This window comes from Pomacea canaliculata, linkage group LG3 (assembly GCF_003073045.1).
Source record: "Pomacea canaliculata isolate SZHN2017 linkage group LG3, ASM307304v1, whole genome shotgun sequence".
NCBI lineage: Eukaryota > Metazoa > Mollusca > Gastropoda > Architaenioglossa > Ampullariidae > Pomacea > Pomacea canaliculata.
Window position 1 is genome coordinate 12916828 of NC_037592.1, and position 24096 is coordinate 12940923.

General features: G+C 39.3%; 2 protein-coding genes across 4 annotated transcripts; both read left to right on the forward strand.

The window, feature by feature from the left end:
* Positions 1-318: 318 nt before the first annotated feature.
* LOC112559132 (1,5-anhydro-D-fructose reductase-like) lies at positions 319-14090 on the forward strand. Of its 3 annotated transcripts, XM_025230115.1 has the most exons (12): positions 319-457; positions 905-1284; positions 4326-4490; positions 5643-5759; positions 6452-6529; positions 8189-8305; positions 8800-8903; positions 9390-9462; positions 10097-10180; positions 10601-10683; positions 10950-11023; positions 13738-14090. In XM_025230115.1, exons 2-11 carry the CDS (start codon positions 1201-1203, stop codon positions 10990-10992), a joined length of 948 nt encoding a protein of 315 aa, XP_025085900.1. In that variant the 5' UTR covers positions 319-457; positions 905-1200; the 3' UTR covers positions 10993-11023; positions 13738-14090. The 3 variants fall into 3 exon arrangements, with proteins under 3 accessions (XP_025085900.1, XP_025085898.1, XP_025085899.1); XM_025230113.1 differs by having other exon boundaries at positions 320-457; positions 10950-14043; XM_025230114.1 differs by having other exon boundaries at positions 332-457; positions 1036-1284; positions 10950-14043.
* Positions 14091-14560: 470 nt separating this feature from the next.
* LOC112559131 lies at positions 14561-24045 on the forward strand. The gene is made up of 10 exons (XM_025230112.1): positions 14561-14898; positions 17414-18448; positions 18673-18803; positions 19060-19249; positions 20155-20418; positions 20705-20985; positions 21515-21610; positions 21776-21916; positions 22201-22419; positions 23070-24045. The coding sequence occupies exons 5-10, from the start codon at positions 20253-20255 to the stop codon at positions 24009-24011; spliced, it is 1845 nt and encodes a 614-aa protein (XP_025085897.1). The 5' UTR covers positions 14561-14898; positions 17414-18448; positions 18673-18803; positions 19060-19249; positions 20155-20252; the 3' UTR covers positions 24012-24045.
* The last annotated feature ends 51 nt before the right edge of the window (positions 24046-24096 follow it).

Genomic DNA, 24096 nt, shown 5'->3' on the forward strand with positions numbered 1-24096 from the left:
AGGGATTCCGTTTTATCGTCATTAAGTGTGTTTCCAGCCCTTTGACTTCATTAATACAGGCTTCTATGGTGCTGGTAGCAGAGTGAGACAGCCGGTGCAGTGGAGTTGTACAGTTGCGTATCATCAGCAAAAACCAGACACAACGAAGGTTGTAAAACGTAGACTAGTGATGCATGTTTCACATTAACGCTATCACACTGCATTTGACTTTGATCGTTTCTGCTCGTCACAGCTTGCTGTTCACCTTTATCCTTATTTATCAGCCAATGAGACAAAACTGTTTCGTACGATAAGGTACACAATTCTTACGCTATAGTTAGCGGATACAAACCATGGAGAACGGCCTGTGACCCGCTTATAATGCGTAGCGAACCTTTTGTTCTTCCTGCACTCTATAGGTCTTACCACCTGCACTTTCTTCAACAGCGTTCCCTTATTTATTCAAAACCGTATCTGAGTGAGTCTTTTTAATTAATCACTTTATTCACTGTGTCTCGTCTTTAAATCCACATTCCTCCCACCCCCATAACAGTAAAGTTTAAACTGTTGTAGTGACCTATATAAAAAGTAAGAACCACCAGTAACTCCCAGCACACACGCCTCCTTTATTGGACATAATGGTTTTATGTGACGTCTGGTCATAACATAAGCCTTGCAGGTCGTCGGTTTCTAAAAGAATGCCTAGACCTCTGCTGAAGTCAGCGAGTTATACAGACAGTGGACTGAATAAAAGATCTTTATAAGAAACGAGTTATTAAACAGAGTTTAGCGTGCGACTCCCCGACACGTGCATTGTGTGATGTCTGTGTTGAGACTGACGTTTATCATACACAAACATAATATATTATCGTTGGCTTCCATCACTGCATGTACTTCGATTTTCTTCTCTCCACCTTCCACCCAGACCCGATACATGTTGCAACAGCTGGTCTGCTCGGTAAAAGAACATCTACAACAGTTCCCGTTACCGAACCTGAACCCGTCTCATTCAGTTGTTTCCCTTTTGACCCGGCCTGACCTCACGCGAAACAAAAGCCAAGGTCAAGGGTTGTATGCATGCCTGCCGATTACTGGCCGCACAGTCAGCTGTGCCGCGCGTGAGACGATCTGTGCAGAAAGGATCTGGTGCTGATAGAGATTTGCTACACGAGTGCAAGACTGTCAACTTTCTTTGGACAAAGCAAAGGCGAAGATTGCGCGATGGCGTATGGCTGCCCAACTCTGAAACTTTTTAGCGGGCGTGCCATTCCTGCTGTCGGCCTGGGGACGTACGCTCCAAGAGAGGTAATGTTGGTGTGTGAGTTATCGGCAGTCACCTCACCGTGGCGATGGCTTGCAAAGCATTTTTTTATTATTAATATATTTTTGTTGTTGTTGTTGCTCGTATTCATGGCTCCTCGTCCTACTTTATAGTCCATTCTCTTTTAGCCCCTATTAAAAATATTACAAAGCTATATGGTTCTAAACTTTATATTGTTTTTCTGTATTTGCATGTTCGATCATTTACTTATAGTTGCATAGACATCTGACACACGTTTGTTGTGTATAGGTAATTGTAATGATTACGAGACGGCCCAACCCTATCGGTATGTATGATACAGGCCACGTTGACAGCCCACCATTATGTTAACCCTGTAATCGCATTTTAACTCGAAATCTTTGCAGTCCTGTTTACAGAGGATCATTCACCCTAATTTGACAGATTTTATATTCAGAATGCAAAGCAATGCAAAATAATCAGTTTAATGCATTAGACTGTGCAATAAGTACTTTCAGTGCTGGACAGAAAATTTAACACGGTACTATATATGCCAGCGCATGATCCACTTACCTGGCAGGCCTAGGTCAGCACAAAACTATGTAGGCAAGGTAATCATACCCTTATCATAAATATCACCTATATAGACTTACATGTATAAACAGAAAATAATTTAGCAGGAAAAAAACAGACTGACCTTGACCTCAATTAATCTTAAGATTTCTTTGACAAATGACTAAGTTAATTAATTCAATAGACATGGGAAAGTGTGCTCTGTTATGAAACAAAAACAAATCAGATAAAATATTATAGCTTTTTTGGGGGTAGGGGAGGGGATTATTTACAAGTTTAATTCTTACATTTCATTATTTTAAATATATTTTTGCCATAAATGCAGGATGTTTTCTGGTTAATTGAACGTACAATTATGCAATCTCACCTGAAGTACCTTTTAAGTATATTTTCTTGGAGCTAAATATAGTACCTCTCTATACTCAGTTTTCTATACAAACTTCAAACATGTAAAGGAACACTTATGTCCTAATGATGCACTTGAAACCATAGACTAATATGTTTTACCTCTATTGGTGCCTTGTGTTTTAGTATTCCATTTACAGCGACATCAGTCTTTCGCCTTTCTCTTGAACTTTTGTAACTTTCTTGCAGTAGCAGCTTTAATATTCTTACATCTGCTAATACTTTCCATTTAAAATGCTGATTCTGCAATGAGCCACATGCATGTAAGCTTCTCTAATATTTTGTGGGGCATTTTGCCATTCAGTTTGTTGCTATGCAATAAATTTTGATTACCACTGATTAGAAGTGAATTTATAAGGTAAAGCCAGTCTTACTGAGTAGTGATGCTATAGTATACTACATATAATTGTATTATATGCTACTTCATTTCATTTAAACATTAAAAAATCCCTTTTGGCTCTTTTAGTTTCAGACTAACAGAACAATAAACAACTTATTTAGTTGTATTTACACCACAACAAAAAAATACTGTCAATCTTTCAAAAAGCAGTGTTTATATCTTTAATGCTTTTATTGAACACTTGAAGCCATTCAATAAAGCTGGATTAATTGTTCGTAGCAGTTATTACGTCTGCTTACAAAGTATATAATTTGTTGCTTGATTTTGGTTCGGTTTTTTTTTTGCTTCTATTTAGAATCGACTTTCGTTTCTTCAGTTCTTCACCCACACGTTTCTTCACTACTCCTCCTCCCATCAAAACAAGGTCATGGGCAGATCTATAAACAATTTGCTCGAAGTCTCAACGTTCAAATAATCCTCAAGTATTTCGCGAACCACACAACAACAAAAAAAGCCCTTGAAATGACATCCAACTGCCCGAGGCAGTAACTTCTCAGTGTGAGAGTATAAAAGAAGCAAAATGATCTTTGCACGTTGCTATCGATTGTCGTCTGCTAACACTTGACACAGTTTGTCCGCGACCTTGTGGTTTTTTCATGGGCGGCTCGCCCACAAGCGCCCCGCGTTGATTGTGTTCCACTGTCAGCTTAAAGTTCTTTCGCGTAATTGTCGGATTATTGTTATAACCGAAACTAAAAAAGAACCCAACAAAGAAGCTCAGTCCAAACGAAGCAGCCCACGCTTTGAAGTTGAATGAAATGTTGACACATTCTTCCCGCTCTCTCACCAAAGAGATTCTCTTTGCTCTCGCACGCAGCCATTCACTTTATGTTTTTAATGTCATATCCCGAAACCAGTTCGCGAGCAATAAGCGCCTGAATATGCAGAAATTCGAAGTATTCAAGGACATTATAAAAAAACCAACGATTGTCCTCGCCATAAAAGAACTGCATGTCGTTTATTAAGATGCTTTTGATCGATTTCGTTCATGTCAACTTTCGAGATACGCCACACATCGAGGGTCTTGTCGCAACCTAGTAAGATAAAGATTGATAGCTTCATGTGAGATAGTCGCTATAGCAACATTTCACGGTGGTTAAAGAATTGATATCACTAGCTGACACCGATGACAGCACATTTTTTTATTTTAAAAAACTTAAATCATGTTCAAAGGACACTTAATTATCACCGGTTTAAGTTCAGCAGATCGAATTCTCATCTTAACTATTAAAAGTAGTTTTAGTTGAAAAAAATCAAAATTTATCAGTCAATATCATTTTTAATGTACCATTATAATTTTGTGTTTCTATGTATATAGTTATTTTGCTACTTTATTTATATATGTAAGGTCTTAAGCAAAACTTGACATTGAGTTCAAGTTTATTAGCTAAACTTCAAAAAATTTCCATTGCCTTGTGTGGATTTGATGTCTTCAAAGTAAGTCTTAAGCTGCCTGCAGGCTCAGCCGATCGAGAAGCAAGTCAGTTATTCAGACCATATTTAGTAACATCAACTAATGTACTTGGGATTTAAGATTTACCTTTAAAACCTCACATAACACCCAGTCCAGGCTTTAAAATAGTTTTTTTATTTCCATACATAATGTTACCTGTTTTTGTTTTGCATTTCCTTGAGACATTTATTGTAGCCACATGTCATATCCTCTTTTTTCATATCATGTGACCACAGAATGAAGAAGATGTAATTCAAGCAGTCAAGACTGCAGTGAGATGTGGCTACCGTCACATTGATTGTGCAGCCATTTATAGGAATGAACGTGCTGTAGGTCATGCTCTCAAGGAACTATTTGTTGAAGGCATAATACAGAGAGAAGACATTTTTGTCACTAGCAAGGTATGCATTCTTCTTTTTTGTTTCTATTGAAGTCTTTTAGAAACCTGTAAGTGCTACAGAATTTGCTTTTATCTTTATTTTTTTTTTAGATCGTAACTTACCTGCATTAAACTGCTTAACATAATTATGTTTTATATGAACTTCTGCTGTTAACTGAAAAGGAAATGTTAAATTTTGTTGATGAACGGTTTAAACAAAAAGTTAACCCTTTTACTGTTTGCATTTTGAACTTACATACATACATTTATATGTACACATATGTCAGGCTTTGTCTAGACCATTATTTCCATATTATTAATCAACAAAGATTTTTTGCTGAGAGAAAAAAAGTTGCAACAGTATGTTTGTTTGCATTGTGTCTTCCAAAGAATTCCTCATAGCTTTTTGACAATGACAATGAACAACTTTATTTGTCCCAGTGGGAAATTTGAACATGGGAAGGTGCTGTAGTCACAAACATAAAAAGTTGGAAATAAAATTAAGAAATAAAGTTTGTTGCAAGTTGCAGCATTAAAAGATGTTAACAGTGAAAAATATTAGGAAATAAAGGAAAACAAATGGGCAAGGAACAATTATATATATATAAAACAAACAGACAAACAATGTCAGGCTAAACAGCTCTTCATTCTGTTGGCAAAACAAAAAAGAAATCAATAAAAGAGTTTCGTGAACTTGGCAGACTTTTTAAGGCCGCCATGTCTGTCAGGACTGAGCAGATTATACCTGCTTGCATGGTAAGGTTATGCTGAAGGTGATCCAGAACCACATTCCACAGAATCAGGCAGCCAAGAAATAAAAGCATCAGAGGCCAGTGGCACATATAATAGCTGGTGTGATGCACACATAGTTAAGGGCTTCTGCTAAGGCTAAATTCTTTGGGGTCCCAGGGACCCTTCTTCAGATTTTTAAGGGGTCCCTGTTCTTCGCCCAAATTTGAATGGGACCCCATTGACGAAAATTGAAGGGGTCCTTTGAACTTTTAATGTGTACTGTACGCAATTTTTTGCGTAAGCAGAAGCCCTGAGTTACATGCACTACTTTCCTCAGAGATTTTGGTGGGTTTTTTTTTAATTTACATGAAATATGAAATTTTGATTTCTTGTTTAATCCTCAGTGCAAAAGTATTAGAGGATTTGTCACACTTTTTTTCAGCTGTGGAATACCTGTCATCAGCCAGACCTTGTACAGCCAAGCTTGAAGAAGACCTTGGAAGACCTGGGTTTGAAGTATCTGGACCTTTACTTGATGCACTGGCCTTTGGGATACAAGGTTGTTAAAGAATGTTATGATTTAAAGCATCTGGACTTGTATATGTGTATGTATACATGCATATCTGTCTGTATGCATATAATAAAATTAATGGAAATAGGCATATATAATTTGAATCATGTGTGCTGCTTGCATATGTGTATGGTCTCCTTTATCCTAGCCTTTTTTGTGTATGTGGCAGATATGGATGATGTTTGATGAATGCCTGCGTTTTTAGATGAGGACATGTTCTTAGAGGGAAACAAGCATTGAAAAGAAAAGAAAACTAATTATAAAAGGATAAATTGTAAGGATTGTAAAGGATACCTGGTGTCTCAGGGGAGGTAAAATGTGCCCGAAGAAACAGATTTTGAGCTGTCTTTAATATGATGTACCCTAGATATAGTAAACCACTTCCCATAAAACTACTTGGGTATGGGACTTTTTACCTTATCTTGCAGACACAATGCACATTGCTTCGAAATGTGTTTTCAATAGCAAAATCAGTTGATCAATACAATAGATGCTTTCTTCCACTGCTGCATAATTTTATTGATTGTTAAAGAATTATCGCTCTTATTAGTAAGAATCTGACTGAAATAAGACCCTTTCTGCAGCATCTGCATTACTCTTCACCTGTATAAACCTTTGCCAGTATTTGTATGCATTTCTTTTGGATAAAAATGATATTTCTCTTGCTTTGTTCATTGCAGGAAGGTGGAGATTTCTTGCCTGTTGATGAAAATGGGAAAGTTCTCTTTTCAGATGTTGACTACCTTGAAACATGGGGTGTAAGTTTATTTGGTTACATTAGTGGCTTAGACAATGGCATCCTTAGTAACAAATGTATTTTTTGTATCAAATTCAAATACTTGCATGTATTACTGTTAAAACAGTTATCTTTAATTGCACATTTGTGGTCAACAAATGGTAATACATGTAAGGATAAGTCAATCACCACATGCATTAACTTTACAAATCGCTGTCTTAACAGCCTTTCATAATGAAGTTATTCTTGCTATATTAGGACATACTTCGCATTGCGTATTATTGTGTAGTAGGACAATGATGTCAAACCAGGCATACACACTATAGTTGGTGTAATGCCTGTGTAACACAGCATACTTCTTCCAGTTGACATGCCTGTTAAAGTTCATGAAGATGCAGGGAGGGAAGGAGATTGGCTTAATTGATACCAGTCATAGGGAAGACTTGATGATATGTAGCAGAGATGAACTCACACCAGTAAAGCCAGTCTTGTGCCATCATGAAAAGATCCCCCAGCAAACAGCCAGTCCACTCCTTCACATTAGTCACCCAGACTTCCTTTTGTTTGCCATGGTGATGACTGCCTTCAACATATCCTTGGCGAACAGTATTTAACAAGGTGTCATGATAGATGACATGATGAAACCTCAGCAACTTTTATCACTTGACAATAATGAGGAGAAGCTGGGGACCCCACCAGAATAGGCTGCGGATATAGTTACTTGTCTTTGGCTCCCTATAGGGAGACCTGGAATAATCTCCTGAAACACTTCTTCTCAAATGCCTTGATCTGTCATACCAAATCCATGAGTAAGGTCCATGTCTTGCAGCCATACAACATGATTGGCACAATGAGATTTGTAAAGCCTGAATTTGGTTTGGTCTTGGAAGATGATATTACTGCTGTCCCCAATCTTGTTGAGTCTGGCCATTGCCACTGTTGCTGCCCACCATCAGATTGATATTGTCAGAAAAGCTGATGTTACTGAACGGCCTCCATCTGATGAACACAGAGGTGTTATTGTCTTGGAGTGTATCATGCATGATCTTCTCCATGTAGGTCCTGAACAGGGCTGGGGACAGAGGGCATCCTTGTCACATCTCATTGTCATGGGAAAGAGCTAGCCTGGTTGTTAAAGAGTGCTGAGTTCCTGAAGCCGCAATACAGTGCCTTTATGAAGCATGCAAGGCTTTCTTGTTGCTGCAACAACCTTTACAACTTTCTGTTGACAACAGACCTGAGCATCCTTCAGGACAATCCAGCAGAGAAATACAAAGCCAGAGGACCTGCAAGTCCTACAGGACGAGGTCAAGTGGGCTATTTGGATTTTTAAGCAAGGAAAGTTCCAGAGCATGGACTAAGTCCCGGTGGAGTTGATCAAAGGTGGCAGGGAAGAGATTGTGAAGGCTCATACCTGTCTTGGATGGGTATCACCCTCATGTAAAAGAAAAAAAGGCCGGGCACAAAGTCTGGTTTGTTACACCTCTGATGATCAAACATTGTGGGTTAACTGTTTTTCATTGAAGACAGTTGATTGACAACGTTATAAACAATAATTATGTTTTAGATAAAAGAAATTCAAAACAGGATAGTTGTCACCAGTTTTGTCTAAGGCACCATTCTCCTCTATCCATCATAGTAATGAAAACTAGAAACATAAGAACATGACATTTTTTTCCAGGCAATGGAAGATTGTGTAGACCTTGGTTTGGTGAAACACATAGGCTGCTCCAACTTTAACAGCAAACAACTGCAGCGACTGCTCGATGAAGGTCGAATTCAACCAGCTGTTAATCAGGTAATGGCAAAACTAAAAATTTCCCTTCCCCTGCTCCATGGTATCTGATTACTAAATTATTTTCTGTCTGTTCTCTTACTATTAAGAGTCTCTTACTATTTCGTATCTTACTATGTCATCATTTTTATTAGACAGCATATGCACGTCATTTATTAGCATCACTGTTACAATAATATATTTTTTTCCACTAAAGCATTCATAGAATAAATTGCATACTACAGAAGTATATCGCTGTTTTTGTCAGAAATATTGTGTAAATGCAGTAATGATTTTTTTGGCTGTATAATTTAAGATCTCTCAATGGTCAGTTTTCATGATGTTGATGAAATCACAAGCCTTTTTTTGTGATACAAATCTGCAGATGATCAGATCATTTATTTTGTAGTTGTTTTTCTTTCCACGAGACCATCATATTATTAACTTAGTACATTTTGTGAATTTTAATTGGTAGCTTCAACTGAAAAATTATAAGGTGACAAAATTTTGTGTTGCAGTTTGAGGTCAACTGCTACCTCACAAACAGGAAACTAATTGAGTATTGCAAGTCTAAAAACATACTTCCAGTTGCATATGGTCCCCTTGGCACACCTGGCAAAAAGTAAAAAACAGTAGCAAAGGCTGAACTAATGTAAATATGTAGGATATAGCTGTGAGAAGTATTTTTGTAACCGAGATTGAATTTGTTTCCTTCCCTTAACATTGAGTTTCGCTAGAATATGTTAGCATATGTAACACTCAGAAGAAGATAAAATGTTTTACTTATCCTGGATAATGATCCTGCCTTTAATATATCTGTAATTTATACTGAACATTATCGCCTCATCATTAAAGCATACACAGTGATGTGCAATGGCAATATATAAACTTCTTTATTATTGGCACATTATCACTTTATGAGTAATAATAATATGTGTATACCGCCTTTCCAAAAACTTGCTGAGGACTTTACATAAATCAAGCATAGACTAAATCAACAACCATGCACCCTTATTTGCATACAACAGACTCATGCACTTCTACAACATAAAGTCACTCATACAAAAGTGAGATTTTAATTTTTGCTATTCTTTATTTATTTTTGCAGTGGCAGTGTAAATCTCCTAAAAGATTCTGTTTTAGTTCAGATTGGCCAAAAATACAACAAATCATCAGCTCAGGTAAAATGATCCTTCGTAACAATACCAGAGTTGACTGCGGTCAAATTTTAGTTATAGTTCTATTTAGGGGAAAGGAAATAAAAAGGCTTTTGTTGAAGATAAATGCATCCTCAATTACTGCACTGAATCAAATGTGATTATAGTTCATCAATGCTAAACCATAAAAACATAAGATAGCCTTACAATCTTTAAAGTAAGAAATTACAAATTATTTTTCATTTGACAAAAATTTTCATCCTGACATCCAAAATTGACATCAATGTTAAAAGTTAAAATAAAAAATCCAGCTATCAAAGAGTCTAGTGTTAGCAAAAGTAATTAATATTTTCTTTTAATTTTCACAAAATCTGGTTTGTTTGTACTATCAGTATTCAGTAAAACTTTTGATAAGGTAAGTTTTAAGATTCCTTGTTTTAGGATATCTTGTAAGTGTAGTGTGATGTAGATCTAAAAGCTTTGAAATACCCTTAAATTATAAATAAAAGTTTTTTTCTACACCACTGACTGATAGGTCGGGAATTTTCCCTTTCCCTGCACAACCTTTCTATTTTAAAATGGTTCATATACTTTTAACATTAATAGAAAGTTTTGAGGATTGCTGCATCTAACACTGACATATCATGACTGAATACAGGTTGCCCTGAGATTTCTTATTCAACAAGATATTGCAGTGATTCCCAAAAGCGTCACACCTGCTCGGATTGAAGAAAACTTTCAGGTATTGCTGTGTTTACTGAGTGGCATCAATGTGTAATTTAAAAAAATAAATTGTATTAAATTTAATAAGAAAACAATTATATGGTTTACAGTCCATTCAGCATTTTTGTCCTGAATGGGATGTGAATGCTTTGTCTACTCTGTTTCTGACATATTTGTACTTTAGACTTTTGACTTTTAAGGCAATAGATCTTTTAAGATAGTATATAATCTTTCTGAGACATAACATCTTTTTATACTTCCACTGGAAATAATCTTCAATAATTGACACTTTAGTGACTCCATGATATTTGCTAGAAAGAGTTTTAGCCCTGACTTTGTGATAACTGCTGCATTTTAAATTTTCTTATTGTAGATCATTTTTAAAGACAATAAAGATCATGATGAATAACAACTATAACAATTTTGATGTTTATTCTAGGTGTATGATTTTAAACTCACAGAAGAAGAAATGGCCCAACTGTTCAGTCTAAACAGAAATTTTCGAAACTACAGAGAGGAAATGTGAGCTTTTCCTGGATAAGTCAATTTTATTGTTTAAATTATCAAATAGTAGAACATATTTAAACACAAACGAGGAAATATTTCCTATTGTTTTAGCATTTAACTGTCAGCAACGCCATATTTTAATTTTGCTTTTCTCCTTTAAGTCCCTTTATGGTCTTAAATAATTTTCTCTGATTCTTAAATAATTGAAACTGCATAGCTTTATTACATTTGTACCCCTGGAATTCTTAAATGTTTTTAAAACGCTTTTTGTTCTTTTTCAGTGCTTTGGATCACAAATATTATCCATTCTATGAAGACTTCTGACGAATGGTGCACCAGGTCAATCACTTAGATAGTATGTTATAAAAACAACACGTTTTACATTTATATTTTAAAAGTATTGTGTTGTCTTTATCCAGTTTGAGAGTGAGAACGAAATATTTCCCTGTTATAAAGTGACAGCAGTGAGCTTGGACTTTTGTAAATTTAATTGGGGAAGGGTTAGGGGTCAAATTACAGTGTTCTATATAAACTACCCATTCTGCTTTTGGCCTCAATTTAATTTCTTTATTTCATTTATTTATTGCTGTTGTTTTTAGACTTTTTTTGCTGAATTTCCTTTGACAAAGAACATAAAGCACATATAACTGTTTCAGTTGTTGGAGTAGCGCAAATATCCCTAGCATCATCTGTTTGTTTACATGCATTGCGTTTGAACTCATCTGTGTTTTGCATGATTCAGTGAAGTGAAGAAGAATACATAATAACCTGCATTTAAGAGCCACTTTAAAAAAGAAAAAGGCTCATGGCACAAACAGCTGTAAAATGGTGCTTTTGTATGAAAAGCACTGATACTTGTTTATACAATAGTTAAAAAAGGGGACCTGGTTGTGTTACTTATGAAATTTCGGATTTTTGTTGCTGCTGTTTTCAGATTTTTGGTAACACTGATGATCAATCCAGTATTGCTGATAATGTATAATGTTGGATTTAATATTTGATCTGTTAAAACATGGTTTTAAAAAATTACAAGAGCATAATTCTTCCTATTTGAAACGGTACACATAATCATTATTTGTGCACTAAAATTAAACTAGGAGAAAATTTACTTTTATCTTTTTGTTGTGTTTTACTTACAAATTATCCCAAATATGGTAAGTGTCTTTGCAAGTGTGCATACAAACCTGCACACATGTGTGCACAATTCCATAACCAATGTTTAAATGTACACAAGTGTATATAAATACCATTTTATTCTGTATTGTTAGAATGTGAAGAGGTTTCCAAAGAGTTCACAAGATTTTGCACTTAATATTAAAGAAATAACACCCTAAAACAAGAGAAAAATCCCAGATCATTACTATGGTGTTTTCTTTAATATCATTCAGCATGAGGATTCATCTTGGCTCAACTATGAAATGGGAAAAATTAAGATGAACATGCTATGTTAACCTGATTTGCAAAAGCTGATCATATTCAGCATATAAAGAAAGAAAATGAACATTATCTAGTCATCCTGTACCATGAGGCAGGTGAAAGTAAATAGCATCCAAATCCGAAGAATGCTGACTTTGCTGATAAAAAGCATGGTCTTCGACTCCTCAAAGGCTTTTTTTTTTTTGTTTGTTTTTTAGCATTTACCTTGATATCTTGTAATGAGATAAAGGTGAACCATGTAAAGGAAATTGAACAGGAAACTTTTTGGATACTCATACTATATACTACTTTCTGAAGTCTGGAGTTGTTAGGCTAGGCTGTGTATATGCATAGTGAATGATTGCTGTCAGTGGTTTACATGTACAGGAGTGTAGAGTTGGCAGTTTATTTCCGGAATTAATAAAATGAGACAATGCATGCATTTCTCAGGTAGAATATTGAGCTTTACTGAATATTTTTTTTACTATTGCCTTAGCTTTATTTAAATGCATGAGCGGGTTCTGCCAGATATATTAATGGGTGTGATGCATGTTGATTGGTTCCCATAAAAGCCTTGCTTAAACTTTTGTTTGTGCATTCTTTTTGAGAGCTACCTATGAGCAAGCATGTTATTGCTGTTTTGGGTGTTCTTTTATTATAAATCATTCCTTACCTTTTGTCTTTTCATTTTTGCAGAGATAAAGTGTGTCAGCATAGTTCTTTGAATTATTTCCCTGTATGTTACTTTTGTTCAGTGTTGTGCAATGGCACACTGTACATTACTCATAAAAAGGCCCAGCAGGCAGCTTAGAAGCCACACCTCTGTGCATGAGATGAAGGTTTTGTATAGCCATTGAATCATTTGTGTGATACTATTAATTAGTAATCCTTGATTCATAACAAATGTAACTTGTAGTGATCAACATGGTGGAGTGATGCCCAGTGATGCCCACTGTACATGTGGTGCAAGGATTGTGCATAGATGTTCCTCAGATAAACTTCAACCCAAGAGGATGTTATCCTTTTGCTTCAGCGATACATATTTTTAAAGCATTTAACGATTATTTCAGGTCTGTCTCAAATTCTGTAATAGAAAAATGTCTAAAATAGTGACTTTTATTTTCACAACAGTGTGCAAGAAGCCCTTTAAAAAATTAATTTTTCAAAATGCTATAAACTCTTCTGTTCAAACTAGCCTAATTCTTTTGAAGATATGGACTGGGAATACAATCAGTCTCCTTGAATAGCGTTCGCATGACAACTTTATAAAATTTCCAATTCTAGTGTGGTAGTTCAGAAGAGTTTTATGTTTTCTGGCTTATAAAACAATGGGTGGGGGCCATTTTAAGCAAGACAAAGATGACCATGTAATGACCACATTATTAAACATGATAGGTCGTAAAATAATACAAACCTTTCGTTCAGTATAGTAGAAATGTTGCATAACATTACTTTGTGTACAATATCTTAACAGTCTGCTGTTGCAGTCACATTTTTCATTTTAATAGCTTTAATCGTAAGCTGAGCTCAGCAGCTGAACTCAAAATTGGGCATTTTCTTTTTATCTAAAAAAGGTTTGTACAGGTCATTTATTATTATGAAAGTGTGCTTGTTTAACTAAACAGATTTATTCATTTTTGTTGCTGCTTGGAGGGGAAATGAAGGCTTGAAGAGGAGATGCCTACGCCGCAACAGCTGAGCAAGTTTTGCGAATGTACACATATGAACTAGAACTATAACATCAAGCTTTTAGAATCATAATGCAACCACTATAAGTTGTGCTCATCATTATATCTGCCACATTTGCATGTATTTTTTAACAGCCTGCTTAGATATTATTCATTTTGTTAATATTTGTACTTAAGCCAATGTTTTATTTCAATGGGTATTGTCTTAGCAGCATTATTTGTACATAAAATATACAGCCTGTTGTTTCCAATAAATTGCTACTAAAACTGATTTGCACTGAATTGTCATGATTTAATAATAAAAATGATTGAAACATGCATTCTTTGATGCTACTCTACTGCACTTAGAAATGCTTGTTTAAGTATAAAACATGTAGGGGAAAAAAAATAGAGAATAACAGTTAAAACTGTGCTAAATAATTAATACCTTCAAGAATTCTTTTATGTGCAATAACTAATGTGCATTTACATGATATGACGTTTTCACATAAAATATACATTTAAATTGCTTATAGAAAATATGCATTTGTTTTCTTTATCTGGTAATGTTAGTAACAAGATCACTGATAGGGGTTGGATAGTATGTGTTGTATGCTAGTACCTGTACTGTAGCACATATCTAAATATTAAACTGGAGAGATGTTCAGTATATCCCTTGTTGCCTGTGCATGCATGTGTTGTTATAAAAAAATATGTAGTTTCTAGACTCTTTTCTAATACTAAACGTCATTGCAACACAATTGCACGGTAAATGTCCAATTATTCAAAGCTCTATTTAATCTCTGAATGAGTAACGTATGTCTACCACCATACTCGCAGGTCACGTTAAAATCATACGCAACTAGCTTCGTGTGCAAGTAAAATACTGTCGTAACTTGGATACACAGTTAACATTCCTTTAACAAATTATATGTTTGAATTCGGTATAATGTTATCTGCACGTAAAATTGCTGTGAGCTGGCACTGGATCACACCGTATTTCCACCAACACTGTGGACTTTTTCTTTCCGGTTTACAACCCGCAACATAGAAATGGACCAATCGCCGCTCGCCTTTAGTCGGGCGCAAGGTCACTGATAGACTCAAGTCTGTTTTCAAGATTAGCGACGCATCCATCGTGAGGAAGGTAACCTCAATATTTCCATCAGAATTTGGCACTGTAATTCACTGTACGCGTTATTTTGATACATATTGCATAAATAATGGCTCCAGGCTGTAAATATTTGACATATGATCGATGTTTTGCGTTCCAACTTTGATGGTTAGTTTCTGGTGGAAGCCATATTGGAACGGAGAATAACTGTCGAAGCCAGTAGTGAACATGGCCTGTCTCGACTGTTTACGTAACACGCAATATTTCAAAATATGCGAAGTTAGGTAAATAAATAAAGAAATTTAGAAAGCTTTTGATATTCAGAGACATTTTACTTGTCTCTGATCTCTTAATAGCACGTCCTGGAGGTATTTATCGTGTTCAGTGGTCAGCATAACTAGGGACATTGGTAGCTTTATGTTGACAGGTAGGCGGTGGAGGGGTGGAGGTGGAAATATTTGATGGGGGCTTGGAAATGACATTTTGCGAGTTCAAGTAGTTAAAAAAAAAAGCAGAGTTAGAGGTAATTTGTCTTATTGTTTTCATTTATATTAAAGAATTATGTTTATGTTAAAAGTCATTAAGGTTGACCGATCGTGTGCGACTCCGAGATTTGATCGAACAAGTTAGTAAACATTTTGAAGAACAGAGCATAGACAATGTGGGGTAAACAAGTAAACAAACATAGTCGATCATTGGTCAGTGGGAATTCGATGGGCTTGAGGTGTAATTGATATGGTTAAAATTACACAAATTCGAAATATGAGAATAATTAAATAAAAACATTCTTCAATCTGCTTTTGTTCACAGCAGAAAGCAGTTTTCTCAGTGGTCAGCTCTAGTGGCACACATATAGGTAAATGTCTTGAGCTCGTGTATTATCGCTCGAAGGAATTTTTGAAATGCCACCGTATTTATGTGAAAGATTACACGATTTAAATAATATGTTCTTAATAACTTCTTGCACATCGTCTAATCACACACTAAACGATGAAAGAAAATATAAATTTACAGGGGTATTCCTGAAAAATAAAGTATATAATGATGCCTCCACATTATTTTGACTCAATGCTTTCTATCCAGATATTTTCAATACTTAAGAAATTGGTTTTATAAAGGATTTTTATAGTACGGTATACACAAAAATACACATTCACTGGTATGAAAACAAAATCCATACTTAAGAGGTATGAAAAGCGTTCGTAAATACAATAATCGACTTTCGTCCTGGTTAAAAAGATCAGAAAAAGGAAAGAAGACAAACAACACTAGCGATTGTGCTGTTGAAAGAAATTTGTCATTTCTGATAAAATGAAAACAGAACGATAAAAGCTGTGCACAATTATTTCCCCGCGCGCGTTATGAACGTTGTCTAAAAGGGGAGACTGAGGCGATATATTCTTTATTTCAGACAGATAAAGATATTTACACATGTTCATTTAGGAGGGATGTAGTAGAGCAGAACGAGAGAGCCTTCAACATTTTTATCATCGACGCTGAGGCTAGTGTGTGACAATGTGCATGTGTTGAAGCCAGAAGTTCAAGCAAACAATAATCTATAAATATTATATAGATATATAATCTTCTTCTTGTTCCTATTCACCCCCACCCCACCCCCCATGGAGCATGGGCCGCAACCACACCCCGCCATCGGAACCGGTTTGATATATATATATAATAGTTTATCTTATATTTTACAATAATTTTTATATGCTTAGGATGCAAAAGACAGCATTGTGCTCGGGGCGACAAAAGTGTGTCTGGGGAATAATAGTACTAAGAATTGGGCGAGCTCGAAGAGACGTGGGGCAGTGGTGAAAGACGAAAAATCAAACATAGGTTTCAATCTGTTTCACAAGAGATACGCGTTGTGTGTGTGTGTTTTTAATCCAGAGGTTTAAGCAGAAAGTAATCCATAAATAAAATACTTTTCATGGTTCTTTATGTGGCAAAGATGCAAAAGACAACATGTCGCTCGGGGCGACAGCAGGATGCATAGGCAATGAAAATATAACTTAAGTATGTTTCAGTCTGACTTGCATGGAGTGTGTGTGTGTGAGACAGAGAGACCCCAACAACAGTAGATACACTGTCACAAATAGATATAGATTTGTATGTGTGTGTGCACATAAGATGAGGGTAATCTTGGAGCCATGTGTTAGAGTCGCTTTTTTTCTATTTGTTATATACTTTTGATTAAAAGAACATCACACACAATCACTTGCAATCGCTAATATATGTGTACGGACAAAACACACACACACACACACACACACACGGAAAAACCATGATGGGATCCATGCGGGTGAGGGGCTTAGTTGGGATTTCTTGCTTAATTGTCGGTCTTTGTCACATCGACGGCGTCACCGTTGTGTTCTCTGCAATATTCATCTTGTCGGCGACTTGGCCATCTTTCTCCCTCTCTCTCGCATGAATTCACATGTCGGGATTTTTGTTATCGCATTCTGACGATAGACTAGTGACAACCTAATGTCGTATGGGCCTTACCAAAGGTCTACCTGTGTAATGTAATACAATTCTTCTTCAGATGGAAGCCAAAAACACGTGGTGTCACAGAGACCGACTATTCGACGAGGCACAACGGCCTCTACGACATTAACCTTTACCAGCAATTTCTGCACTTTGTCAGATGACCACATCCACTCCTGATGTGAAACCGAAGTTTTTTCTGTGCCTTGACTTTACAAACATGCTTTCCGCTTTGGACGTAAGTGTCCTGGCTCCTGCAGGTGGCTGAGGGCCGTGCTAGCCAGTGACGTCATGATGGACAGCGAGGGCGACTCCAGTCCTTTCTCTCTCGCTCAGTCCTTAGGCGACGGCAGTGGCTACCCGACTAGCAGCACCAGCCTGAGCAGTCAGTATCACGCTTGGGCGGCCGCGGCTGCTGCTGCTGCTGCAGCCTCCACGTCGGCGCTGAACAGCACCTCTAACGGCAGTAACAACAGCACAGAGCTGCCCGGGCACTTTTCCCCCGTGTCACCGGGCGGCCACGCCTCCATGTACACCGACCACATCGGCCTACATACGTCACAGGCGACTGTGGACGTGTTGTCCGTGCGGCTTGCCCCGAGCGAGTATCACGGGAGCCAGGGCCAAGCGGATGGATATCACGGCCAGACCGAGGGAAGCCGGCATGCCGCCGCCAGCCAGTCCGACTACCACGACCACGTAGGTGGAGGACAGGGAGAGCGCCACCTAGCAGTGGAGGTTTATCACCATGCTTCCTCCTCCTCCGCGTCCTCCTCCTCCTCCACAGCCCAGCAGCAGGGCGAGTACGGACATGCCGGTCAAACCTCGGACAGGCTCGCCCAGGCGGAATACCACATCGGACAGCAGCCAGACAGGATGGTGCACAACGACTACCACTCCGCCCAGCAGCAGGACCGTCACCCGCAGCTGGACTACCACGTGGGCCAGTCGGACAGGCTGACAGGGCCTCGGCGGGCAAGAATATCATAACGGGACTCAGGGCGAGCGCATGGGAGGACAGCAGGCCAGCGGCTACCACGCTGGGCAGGCCAGCGACCGGGGACTAGGACAAACGGAATACCACTCTGGACAGGTAGGGCACATTTCTGGCTCTCGTAATCAGTACCAGCAGACTGTATATTAATTGTTGCTTCTTTTAAATTAACGACCACATTACTTTCTATTTATTCTTTACCCTTTCCTGTCTGTTTGGCTGTGATGGCAATCTGGGCTTGATCCCGAGCATCTCTCTTTCTCCTTTTCCTTTTTCCTTATTGCTTTTACGCTCATTCTGGAGACTGATGGTTTATCGTGAAGGTTGACCTGGATGTCGGAATGCACTCCGAGTTTGAGCGAAGGCATCTGGAAGCCAGCATCCTGCCCAAGGATCTGGTAGACGGCGGCCAGCGCAGCTCCGCTGTGGACTATCTGTCGAGTCATGGGAGCAGGTACACAACTGTTGCTTCTTCGTGCAGTCTTTTGTCTTCAACACTAGTTTGCCTGTGTCTGCTGGTGATTCCCGGTCTTTTCTTTTATTAATAATTCTTAATGCTATTAGTTAAAGTTAAGATACTGTATGTAAAAGCTGATGAATAGATTTGTTTGCATACCTGCAGTCTTTTAGAGAAATGCGTTGAAAAAATAACAAAACTATCTTTAAAAAAACTTTAAAAGTCAGCACTAAGATGACCTCTTTACCGCCAGAGAACTGGCCAACCTGCACCGGGACATAGTGGGACTGCAGAGAGAACTGGACCTCAGCGTGGGACAGAATGTCTCGCCCTCACAGCGCGGTGCCACTACAGACCTGTCGACCTCTTCCTACGCTCTTGACCCCACGACCCTGCCGCACGACCTCAGTCCCTACAGTCAGCGGGATCTCGATCGCGCAGTGGTGAGTTCACCTTTGTGACCTTTCTGCATGCAATGCGCTGCATATGAACTTTTTTTTTTGTGATAAGAAAGGGAGATCATTTCTAGATCAAGGTAGCAAAAGCATAGGAAGATTGTTTACTTTAAAAAAAAATTCATTCAGGTGTAAAGCCGGAAAAGTCTTCACAGCAGGAGAGTACTTTTCGGGGAATGGTCATTCCAAGAGTGTTTACAAGCTATTCAAAAGAGTGAGAGAGAAAGAGAAAAAACATCTGTGTAGATCATTCACACGAATCTGCAAAAAATAAATGATTAAATAATTTCATATGAGGCAAAATCTCATATAAAACTAGATGCATTCAAAAGTTCGAAAGAAAGGCAGCGTGTGAATGCGAAATCCGGTGGGATGCTGTCTAAGGGAAGTAACTTGCATAAGCCTACATTCTAGAGTCGTTCTTCCCTCCGCGTTTCTCATTCACAGTCGCACTTGGGACACGTTACGAATATTTGCTTAGATTTCTTTATTTTCTATTTATTTTGATGAATAACAGTGCAGGTTATTGATTATTGATTACAAGCTGAGTCAAACTGACGCTTCGTTTGTATGCCATGCTAACATTTCTGTATTTATCTAATGATAACAATAATGATATATACTGTATTTTGTAATAATTATACAGTATTGTGCTAAAACGAGGGAAAATAGTCACTCTTCGTATTGTATTATGGAAAGGGAAAGGGGAGGATTAAAAGGAATCAACTTGTAGAAAGTGCAGAAGCGGGATAAAGTGTCTTATAGCATATCTTGTTTGTCTTCGATTATGAACATGCCAAAATGCCGATTCGCAAGTAAAAATAAAACAATGAAAGAACTAAATGCGTCCGTGTGGAGATCATTGTTTAGTGCCTTGTATTGTGGTTGGACAGATGTCGCAGGAAGTGGTTGGGGCCAGCACGCGGATGGAGCGGGGCGTGGAGGCGGCGCCACCCTGGGTCTGCATCCCCAGGACCTAGCGGTCATCGGCATGGGCAGTGCGCGCGACCTGGTGGACATGGCGTCACTCGTCCGCTCCACCTCCACGCGTGACGACTCTGCTCACGTGCGTGACGTCATCCACCGCCCTCGCGACCTTCAGCGGGCTCTGGATGCTCTGGGACCCCTCGGCACTGCCACCCGCACCGACGTCAGTGGTGGGTGTGCTGTTTGCGCTGCTCTTATATTAATCTTTTTACTTTTGTCATCTAGAAGTCAGTGCTGTCGTCACACTCCCACACTACCACTAGAATCATCATATTCTGCTCCCTTAAATTATTTAGTAGTATCTAGGTTATTACGTCTTCAACTTAGGGTTAATCTTATGCGTAAAGAAATTGCAGTCTAGAGACTCCAAACTGTAAATAAATAAATAGAAGTAAAAAGGAAACATTTTATGTACGTCTTGAACCATTTTGTTGTTTCGATTCCATGGCTACGCAGACCTTACCGTGGCAGCAAACACAGTCACCAAAGGCAGTTCTAGGAGCTACTCTACGTCATCTCGTCTGCTGAGCTCTGGCAGCAAGCGCCAGGGGCTGGTGTCTGGACAGACGGCGGACATAAGAACTGTCGGTGGCGCCAATAAGACCACCAGCACATCCGTTAACTTTTTGTCGCTCGCTGCGTCCCGTGATGCCATGGCCATGATGGGGGCGCAGGAATCAAGCGTGGGAAATTGTTCCTCCAGAATGATTTCGTCTTCGGATTTCTCTCGCCAGCAGGTTTCTTTCTTCGTTTTTTTTTCCACTCCCCACCCTTCCTCCTATTGCTTGTCTTTTATAGGTTTTGTTTCCTATCGTCAATCACATTGTCAATCACAAGACAGATTATAGTCCCATATCCTTCCCATTATTGCCAGAGATTTGAGGAAGATAAGGTAGCGAGAGAGAGGATGTGATCACTGCCCGCCTGTCACGTACAGCTGACCCTGAGAAAAATAAGATCTCTAACACCTTTCTCCCAAAGGACTTAAAAAAAGGTTATGGAAGTGTCTTCACCTTTTATGCTCAGGAAAAAATGATTAGGAAGTCAGGGATTGGTTGCAGGGAATTGAAGATGTCCACATTTCACAAAAAGGGAGAAGCCCTGAACATATCACAAATATTGGAGATGTTAGTATGCACAAAGGGATTACAATGTCTATTAGGTTCAGGGTTGTGATCATTGACTAGTGTACACTAATAATAAAAGCAGAGACCACCAGGCCGTGTTGCTGAGTAATGGATGGTCTTTGAATTATTTGTTCATCAGGCAAGTGAGACTAGCAGACTCAGGCGTGAACTGACGACGCCATACTCGGATCTTGGTGTTCATCGTCCTCTGCTGGGCTCCGCGGGAGTCTACAAGGTAAATGGTTACTACCTTGTAGTGCTGGCCTTTATCGCTTACAACAAATTTGAAGATCTACAACGACTATTAAAAAGGCTGTGTTCATTCGTTACTTAAGCAGGCGGTGTATTTGTATTATTGGCTGTTAAACGCTGGTGTGTTTTCCTTGTGACTGTTAAACAGGCGGTGGAGACGCTTTTTGCCCCACACGAATCCCTTGTGTCCACCGACACGTTAACGTCATCGCGCGAACGGCTGTACGAGATGATGAAGCAGTATCAGTTCTGTGATGCAGTTATGGCCACCAACCTTCACTCCATCAAGGTAAACTACAGCTGTGTCGATCCTGGTTGCTCCCTCACTATCCATTCACGATTATACATTTCACTAACAGCATATGTCCGTCCACCATAGTAGTTGTAGAAGACAAAACATTATTATTGATGATGAGGAGGAGGAGGATTAGGATGATGATGATGATGATGATGATGATGATTTTTTTAAAGAACGCTTTCCTTACCAGAAGGCTAGTTTCAAACGCTTAAGGTACACAAATGTACGCGATGCTACATGTTACAGCAGGCTGCAGGTGCTATATGACATTACAGGTGCACAAGGCGATCATCTGCTCGGCCAGTGCCTATCTGTGCGGCGTGCTAAGTCAGACTAACATGGGCAAGAGGGGCGGCCGAACCCTGACCGTCCAGTTCAAGGCCGACATTCCGGCCCCCTCCCTCAACGCCTTCATCGATTTCATCTATCTCGGCCGCGTAGCGCTGTCAGTGAAAAACGCCCGTGACTTGCACGTGATGGCACGTTGTCTGCATGTGAGTGTTGTTGGCATCGATAACGACCATCTTATCTGGACACACGTTTCCAAATATTTGTGCCCAAGGACCGTATATAGAATGGACTGCTGACAGTTTTTTCCCCCGTTAATTGCTAGCATGATGCTTTTGAGTAAATGAGCTTATACTTTTTGTTATCAACACACAGAAAAAGAGCAGACGACACGAGCTCTCGCGTTGACGGAGGTCCAAAAAATCTTAACATTTTTAATGGTCTTTTGGTTGTTCGGTTCATTAGCTCCAAGGGAGAGTGGAAGTCTGCGATTTTGATTTCATTTTGGTTTTATTGTTTTGTTTTGATTTTTTTTCCTATAAGAAATAAAGAAAAAAAGCAATAAACGTATGGCAAGTATGCTGATGACATAAAGGATTTCAGGTGCTCCATCCTTGACATTGTGGTTCCGAATGTTGGTTTTCCAAGTGCTCGCTGAAACCTGACACCCCACGACTTCACGAGAAGATAACCGTTGAGTTTGATAGACAAATGGCAGTTCATTCTATATACAGTCCTTATTGTTATGATGTTTGACAGTATTTTTAATAAAGCTATTTTAAAAGTCTGCTTAACACAGCCACAGTATTTATCAGATTAAGAATGCCTTTTAGAACAAGGAAATGTTGTCAATCAGATGGAGACCCTGAAGAAAGCATCCGAGGAAGTGCTGTGGACCGCGAATCTGAACAGCGACACCGATCTGAACATCCCTGAACTGCTCTTGCTGGAACAGCACGTGGACAGGCGGGACCAGGCGTGTTCCGCTAACCTTCCTTCACCTCGCGAAGCCCCGGCCACACAGGATGTGGGCGTGGTCACAGACGCTTGTCATGCCGTATCCACATCCTCAAATGTGGCCTGTCAGACGGAGAGCAGCCCTGCCTCAGCAGCCGTCGCCATTTCCTCTTCCGGATTGTCAGGAGAGAGAAGGTCTGCCCCCAACGCCTTATGGGTAGGTGGGTTGGGCACGTTGAGCCTGAATGCCAAGGGAACGGTCAGTGTGAGAGCGAGTGGAAAGTCAGGAGGCCCCCACTCGCCAGTCACAAACACTCCGGAGACTGCGGCACACTTAAAATCGTCGTCAGTAGTCGCTGCCACAACTAACACCACCACCATCGCCAGCGCGACTGCGCCTATAACCAACCCTCATCACAAGAAGCAGCTGGCGTCGGAGGCCTGCAGGTCAAGGTCTGGGGCAGTCAGCGACCTCGCCAGTTCACGGCCGGTGGAAGGGCGCGGCTCGGCCATCAATGCCGTGCAGGCCGACAGCAGCGCGTCACGATCTGTCATCAAATCACGTAAGAGGCAGACATCATGTACTTCGTTAGACAAAGACATGACCTATCCTTCCCCACTCCCCGGACAAACAGTTCGCACCATACATCATTCTTACGGGACCAGGGCTGCTGCCAGGACCCCCGCCAAAGATCTGGTCACTCCTTTTCCACAGGCTTTGTGCAAAGAAAATGGCAAATCTTCAGCCTCCAGCCTTCCCAAGCCCAAAATGGAAACCAGTGGTGCAGGTTCCGCTGCGATCCTTATGTCGGATGAGGTCTGGGCCAACAGACTCAGATGATCAAACATCGTGGAAGAACATTAAAGGGACGTATAGTGGACGTTCTGAGTTCGGAGGGGTTTAAAACCATCTCATCGTCGTCTCC